General features: G+C 46.1%; 1 protein-coding gene across 1 annotated transcript in view; it reads left to right on the plus strand.

Moving 5' to 3' along the window:
- LOC146063092 (vomeronasal type-2 receptor 26-like) overlaps positions 1-7,624 on the plus strand; it is a 29,596-nt gene extending 21,972 nt beyond the window's left edge. Inside the window, exons 3-4 of the mRNA XM_083175106.1 lie at positions 4,684-4,807; positions 6,705-7,624. Coding sequence (XP_083031232.1) covers positions 4,684-4,807; positions 6,705-7,624 — 1,044 coding nt within the window. The remainder of the gene's footprint in view (positions 1-4,683; positions 4,808-6,704) is intronic.
- Positions 7,625-7,856: the final 232 nt, after the last annotated feature.

Here is a 7,856-nt window from a genome sequence, read left to right on the forward strand (position 1 = left end):
GCAGGAGGCCGGCCAAACTGGGACATTGTTTTAAAGTGGCAATCATTTACGAGGCTTGGTTTTGCTTGCAAATGATTGCTGTTCTAAAAAATGCCCTAGTTCAGCCCGGTCCTGGGCCAAGGGATATATATGCCAGAAAAGTGTAACACGCGTGAAACTATTTTTTCCCAAAATCATGCAGATCAAAATAAGCTTTTATGGCAACATATTAGAAGAAGTAAGGATACCTTCAGTGTCAAACATTATCCACTGTGTATGAGGAGGACGCCCATATCAATCTCTAAGGCTGGTCTCTTGTCTGCTCTGGTTATTATAATTATTATTATTATAATTTTATTTATAAGGCGCCACAAGTGTTTCGCAGCGCCGTACAAAGGAACAATACAGGGAGACAAAACATGGCATAACATTGAATAAATAACAAAAACACAGTAAAAATAAAGAGCACCACAGTTTAATACACATTACAGCTTGAATGTAAGTAGTGAGGACCCAATCAACATACAACTAGAGGCTTGAGGCCAATGATGGAGATGAGTATGCAGACGAAGATGGTCACTGAGTGTTGGAGTATAGGAGAGCTGTGAGTGACATGTGAAGAGAAGTGGGCTTTGACAACAGGAGGGAAGAGGGCCCTACTCGGAGGAGCTTACAATCTAGTAGGATGGGGAGACAGACAGATTACAAGAGGGGCAAGCGAGGGGGTGGTGGTTAGATAGCAGGATGTAAACAGGCAAGGGGTCGGAGAACCAGCTGGTTTATGCAGTGGAAGGGTACGCTTTGATGAATAGGTGAGTTTTCAGTGCCCGTTTGAAGCTTTGCAAGGTCGGGGAGAGTCTAATGGAGCGAGGGAGTGCGTTCCACTGAAGGGGTGCAGCACGGGCAAAGTCCTGTGCTCTAGCATGGGAAGCAGTGATCAGGGTGGAGGAAAGACGACAGTCGTCAGCTGACCGTAGAGGGCGGGAGGGTGTATGAATGGAGATGAGGTTAGAGATATATGGAGCAATGGAATTAGAGATGGCCCTGTATGTAAGTGTGAGGTGTTTGAAGAGGATTCTGTAGGGGAATGGAAGCCAGTGCAGATTTTGTTGAAGGGGAGTAGCAGAATTAGAGCGGCGGGAGAGGAAGATAAGCCTGGCTGCAGCATTGAGGACAGATTGGAGAGGAGCTAGTTGGGATTGAGCGAGGCCGGTGAGAAGAGCATTACAGTAGTCAAGCCGTGAGATGACCAATGAGTGGATGATCAGCTTAGTTGCACTCTGTGAGAGAAAGGGCCTGATGCGAGCAATGTTGCGTAACCGGAACCGGCAAGAATGGGCAAGGGCTTGGATGTGGGGTGCAAAGGAGAGGGAGGAGTCAAGAGTGACACCCAGGCAGCAGAGTTGGGGAACAGGGGAGATGATGGTGTTGTTAACAGTGATAGAGATATTAGTAGGGGGCATAGCTCTGGGTGGGGGAAAGATAATAAGTTTGGTTTTGTCCATATTCAGCTTCAGAAATCGCTCAGACATCCAGGTAGAGATGGCAGCGAGGCAGTTGGAAACTTGAGAGAAAACAGTGGGGGACAGATCAGGAGAGGAGAGGTAGATTTGGGTGTCATCTGCATAGAGGTGATATTGGAAGCCAAAGGAGTTAATGAGTGCACCCAGAGAGGAGGTGTACAGAGAGAACAGAATGGGGCCAAGGACGGAACCCTGAGGGACCCCGACAGGAAGGATAGAAGGTGGTGAGGTAGAGCCAGAGGCAGAGACTGAGAAGGAACGGTTGAAGAGGTAAGAGGAAAACCAGTTGAAGACTGTGCCAGAGAGGCCAATATTTTGGAGTGTGTGGAGGAGGAGAGGGTGATCCACAGTGTCAAAGGCAGCAGATAGGTCCAAAAGGATAAGCAGGGAGAAGTGACCCTTGGATTTGGCTGACAGCAGGTCATTGGTGACTTTCACTAGGGCAGTCTCAGTGGAATGTAGTGGGCGAAAGCCAGATTGAAGGGGATCTAGGATGGAGTGGTCAGACAGGTAACTGGTGAGACGCCTGTAAACCAGCCATTCTAGTATTTTAGAGGCAAATGGGAGAAGAGAGATAGGGCGGTAGCTTGTGGGAGATAAAGGGTCCAGGTTAGGTTTTTTAAGAATAGGTGAGACCAGAGCGTGTTTGAAGGGTGAGGGAAAGATGCCAGTAGAAAGAGATAGGTTAAAGAAGTGAGCAAGGTGGGAGCAGCCAGTGGGGGAGAGGGAACTGAGGAGACGGGAGGGGAGAGGGTCCAAGGGACAGGTAGAGGGGGGAGAGGATGAGATGAGGCAGTGGACTTCCTCAGCTGTAGTAGGGCAGAAGGATGACAGAGTGGGGTAGTTGGTAGGGGAGGATGATTGGGGTGGGTGGGCAGCAGAGGGGGTATGGAAGGAGATATCATGTCGGATTACCTCAATTTTAGAGAGGAAGAAGGAGGCAAAGTCAGTGGCAGTGAGGGATGAAGGGAGGAGGGGTGGTGCAGGGCAAAGTAGAGTGTTGAAAGTTTCAAAGAGACGTCAGGGATTGGAGGAATGTGAAGAGATGAGAGATTTGAAGAAAGATTGTTTGGTATAAGAGAGAGCAGCGCTGTAGGAGGAGAGAATAAACTTGAAATGGAGGAAGTCTTCCAGAGAGTGAGATTTCCTCCAGAGGCGTTCAGCAGAGCGTGCACATTTTTGCAAGAATCAAGTTATTTTGTTGTGCCAGGGTTGTGATTTAGAGCGTCGAAGGGGAACAGTGTGGAGGGGGGCTACAGAGTCGAGAGCAGAGGTGAGAGAAGAGTAATAGAAAGAGGCAGCCTGGTTGGTGCAAGTCATGGTTGAGAGAGGAGAGAGGAAAGTCTCCAGGGAAGACAGGACAGTGGGGTCAAGAGACCCGAGGTTACGTCTGGTGACTGTGGGTCTGGGCAATGAGGGGAGAGGGGAGGAAGAGAGGGTGAAAGAGAGCAGATTGTGGTCAGAGAGTGGGAAGGAAGAATTAGAGAAATCAGAGAGATTACAATGGTGGGTGAAGACTAGGTCAAGGGAGTGTCCGAGATTATGAGTGGGGGTGGAGGTCCATTGAGAAAGTCCAAAGGAGGTGGTAAGGTCAAGAAGGTTAGAGGAGGCAGCATTATTGATGTCAATAGGAATGTTAAAGTCACCAAGGATGATAGAGAGGAGGTCAGAGGCAAGAAAGTGTGGAAGCCACGCAGCAAAGTTATCAAGGAAAGGGGAGCAGGGGCCAGGGGGGCGGTAGATTACAGCCACAAGGAGGTGAATGGGGTAGAAGAGGCGGATAGTGTGTACCTCAAAGGTGGAGAATGTGAGGGAGGGCTCAGGTGGGATGGCGCGGAAGGTGCAGTTGGGGGAGAGGAGGATGCCCACTCCTCCACCCTGGCGGCCATCCGGTCTGACTGAGTGTGTGAAGGAGAGGCCTCCATAAGAGAGGGCAGCAGGGGAGGTAGTGTCAGATGCGGACAGCCAGGTTTCAGTGATGGCAAGAAGGTTAAAAAAGTGGGAGATAAAGAGGTCGTGGATAGTTGGGAGCTTGTTGCAGACTGATCTAGCATTCCAGAGAGCACAGGAGAAAGGAAGGGAGGGGACAGGTGAGATAGTAATTAGGTTGTGTGGGATGTGGGTGCGTGTGAAAGGTGTGGAAGTTGAGAGGGGGCGAGACCTGACAGCAAGGACTGGTATGGGACTGGGTCTAGGAGCCATATTTCTGTGTAAAGTTGGTCAGAGTAGTGATATAGAGTGAGATTGGAGTGGCCTAGAATGAGCAGTGAGAAGGTGGTGTACTGGAAGTGTGGAGAGCCTACAGGAAGTATAGTTAATGTATAAGTGAGACAGAGGCAGTGTGTTACAGCATTTAGTTCAGCATGGAGATCAGTGTCCAGGTTGTGCAGACTGAAGGTGATGATGAGGCAGGTAACTCACTGCAGTATGTTGATTGCTGGGGTTGCAGATGGAGGACGAAGTGTTCTTTGTCCTCCTGTTTCCCTCCTGTGCATCTCCTGTATATCTCCTATGTTATATTATTATAGTCTGCATACTTTACACTAGAATACTTCACAGCTAGAAGACCACACAGCCAGAAGGCCTCACAGCCTAGCATATAGTGTTCTCCTCCCTAACTGAGCCCATGTGTCTCCTTTTGTTGTGTTGCTCTACTGGGTTATGGAATGGAAATTGCTGGGAACCAGTATATCAGTTTAGGAGGCAAACACCAAAAAAGTCAGGAATTGAACTCCTCACAGCAAAGATGAAAGTTTGAATAGGGGACTCTCCTATTGTGGGGAAAACTCAGCTCCTGTATGTATGAACATAAGGAAGCCAGGTATAAAAAAAAACTTGGCCACCATTTTTCTTTCTGCAACAAAGCTGCCGTCCAATCCTTAAAAAAGACAAATACAATTCTATGACATGTTTTTGAGAGGTCCATTGAGACAAAATGTTTTTTTTTTTTCATTTTTAATGGCTGATGTCAGCTTTACTAAAAATGAACGAGAACCTTTGGAGAGTACATTAATATTTTCCTGTGTGAAAAATATTATTAATGCTGCAAATGGGAACAACACCTATCTCAGAGATTGAACCAGGCCACCCCAGGCCTGGAAAATAAGTACCCACCCTCCTCTTGGCATGTGTGCATCATCAGAAGGAAATACATTGACATTGACATGTTTCTTATCTCTAGGTCCCGAAGTCTCAGTGCTCAGAGAACTGTAAGCCAGGAACTATGAAAGTGCTGATGTCCGTTATGTATTCCTGCTGTTATAGCTGTGTCCAGTGCTCCGAGGGGGAAATATCCAATGTGACCGGTATGAGTTAGACATACATGTGTTTATCCTTCAAAATGACCTGCATTATTATTATCCTTCATGTATCTACCATGTTTAATTTGCATTTGCAGCGGGAGAAAAATGCAAAATAAAAGATGCCCAACGCTAGCAGTCTATGAGACACTGCATGCCAAGCGGGGCTGTCTCACATGACATCAGCAAAGATATACAGTCAGAGGGTACCTCTGTTACACCATGCCAGTTGGCCCCAGGCCTGGGTTGCCTGGTAGTATCTTGGAAGTTGGTTCCACTGTTCGGTATAACCAGCTGTATTGGCAATAGCTATAGGTCTCATTCTATAACCTTATAGCAGTGGGCAGGCCCACCATCAGCGGGGGTACTGTGGGTCCTGGTGTCCCAGGCACAAACAGAGGGGAGGTGCCTCCTGTGGCAGCAGTGTTGATTGGTGCCACTTGCTATTTGCATTTTACATATGGAGCAAGTTGTGTGCCAATCAGAACTTGCAGACTGGCTGCTGATCAGGAGCTGCCATAGCACTAGCTTCTGATTAACTTCTGGTCCACAAGCTCTGATCGTCTTGGGGCCAAGTCCATATGTGATTTGAAGAACCGGAGTAACAGAGCCTAATCTCAGAGTGTACTCCGGGACTTCTGGGTCAGGTCATGCAGACAGGAGACAGAATAAGATATAAAAATATATTTATTAACAAATTACTTACTACAAGCTCTCTAAATCAGCTATAAATAAACACATTTGGAACTAGCAATATAACACCAGGTCCCAATAGACATCAGATTACCATCACACTTGCCAGCACTCTCCCACACTGTCCTGTCCAGATGCAGTATAATTGTCCATGATCACAGGAGATTGGTGAAGTTTCTGTATAACAGAGTCAGCAAGTCTGTGAGTCCAGAAGGTTAGCATAAACCCGGCAGAGCAAACAAGTCTGCAACCCCAAGAGAAGCTGGTAATCCAGTAGCCACCATGTTCCCAGGCACAGTCCTAAGCACACTGGCAGGAGCTGAGACTCCAAGGCCAGTAGCTTCTAGAAGCAAAAATCACCCCCCAGCTCTCTTGTCTTCTCTTTTTTAAAAACTGTCCCAATTTCCACCATTAAAGTCCCTCCTGCAGTGGGTGGTCTTAGGAAAAGGTCTCCCTTAATTGGTAGAGCTCAATGTGGATATGTAACAGAGATGAGTCAGGAAGAGATCCCCCCTGCTGTTACCCTGCCACAGTGTCTGACTCAGTCCTAGGGGAGAACAAAGGGATCTTGATGAACTTTATCCTTAGGTGATGGGGGATGATGGTCCATCACTCCTTGTCTTAACCCCTTATAGTCATTTGTCACCTCAGAGGGGCTCAAGCTGCTCCCAGCTTCTTGTATTTACAGTGAGTGACCAGTCCCAAATAAAACATCACACCTGGCCCTGTTTAAGAACTATAGCACAATATTGTCAAAATGGTCCAGGGACAGTCCATTCTGTCACATGTGAAATGCCACCATCGCTTTTGCTACCTCGCTGACACCTGGTGCTCCAGCTGCAATAAGCAGGTCATGGATCTGTTCCGAGACCCTCAATGTATGATGGCAACCCTGGCAGTGGGTACTAGGAAATAGTGCAAACAATTAAATAAGTGCCTTTTATCTTTAGGTCAATACCGCTTTCAGCTTTTCCTAGTGCCTAAAATAATAACTAGGGCATGCTAGAACTTTTAGAAACATTCCCCATCCCACGCATAATCTGCTGATATTCATTTTACTGCCATTGTACACAAACATGAATTAAACCCTAAATGACGCCCATAAAATATTGTAATTACAGTACGAATGTATCAATGTTTTGATTTGTTGATTAGTTTGTTGCGCCGATGTCAGTAATCAGCTGTTCTGTATGTGGTTTTATTGTTCCAGACAGTGAAATATGCCTGAAGTGTGCTGACCATGAGTGGCCCAATGAGAAGAAGACTCAGTGTGTTCCCAAAGAGCTGGAATTTCTGTCCTACACAAATGACACAATCGTTGTTGTTATATTGATAGCATCTTTATTTCTTTGTTTTTTAACTTTTCTGATACTTAGAATATTTATTTTGCACCAAGACACACCTCTGGTGAAAGCCAATAACAAGAATCTGAGCTTCCTTCTCCTGGTCTCCATAATGCTGAGCTTCCTCTCTGTGCTCCTGTTCCTCGGTCGTCCTGTAGATGCCACCTGCATGCTCCGTCAGATCTCCTTTGGAGTCCTCTTCTCAGTGGCCATATCTTGTGTCTTAGGAAAAACTATCATGGTTTATATTGTTTTTAAAGCCACCAAACCAGGAAGTCCATGGAAAAATTGGGTCAGCACCAAATTGTCTAATTGTGTAGTATTGTTGTGTTCATCCATCCAAATAGTAATCTGTGTGAGTTGGTTGACTATCTCTCCACCTTTCCAGGAGCTAGACACTCATTCTTATCTGGGAAGGATCATTGTTCAATGTAATGAAGGATTAGTTGTTGGATTCTACGCTGCTCTGGGTTATATGGGAATCCTGGCAGCCATTAGTTTTATTACAGCTTTCTTGGCCAGGAAGTTACCGGACAGCTTTAATGAGGCCAAATACATCACCTTCAGCATGCTGGTCTTCTGCAGTGTTTGGACTACCATGATCCCAGCTTATCTCAGCACCAAGGGGAAATATATGGTGGCTGTGGAGATCTTTGCGATACTAGCTTCATGCGCTGGACTTTTAGGTTGTATATTTTTTCCAAAATGTTACATTATCTTATGGAGACCGGAACTAAACACAAGAAAACATCTACTTGAGAAAGAAAATAATCTGTGTTACTCATGAACATTAACTAAAATATTAACTAATACTAATGATAATAATGATGACAATGATGACAATGATGATTATTATATAACTCATGAGTTGTGGACAAGTCTGACTGGATGAGGAGGTCATTCTAGAGTTTAAGGGAACTCAGGTGGTGGTCATTAGCAGAATAATGTGTAATGAGAGAGAGTCTGAGGAAGCTATGGTGTAAATGTAGGGGGAGGAGAGAAGTTGTAGGCTTTGTAGG

The sequence above is a fragment of the Crinia signifera genome, chromosome 3 (assembly GCF_055691185.1).
Source record: "Crinia signifera chromosome 3, ASM5569118v1, whole genome shotgun sequence".
Lineage (NCBI taxonomy): Eukaryota > Metazoa > Chordata > Amphibia > Anura > Myobatrachidae > Crinia > Crinia signifera.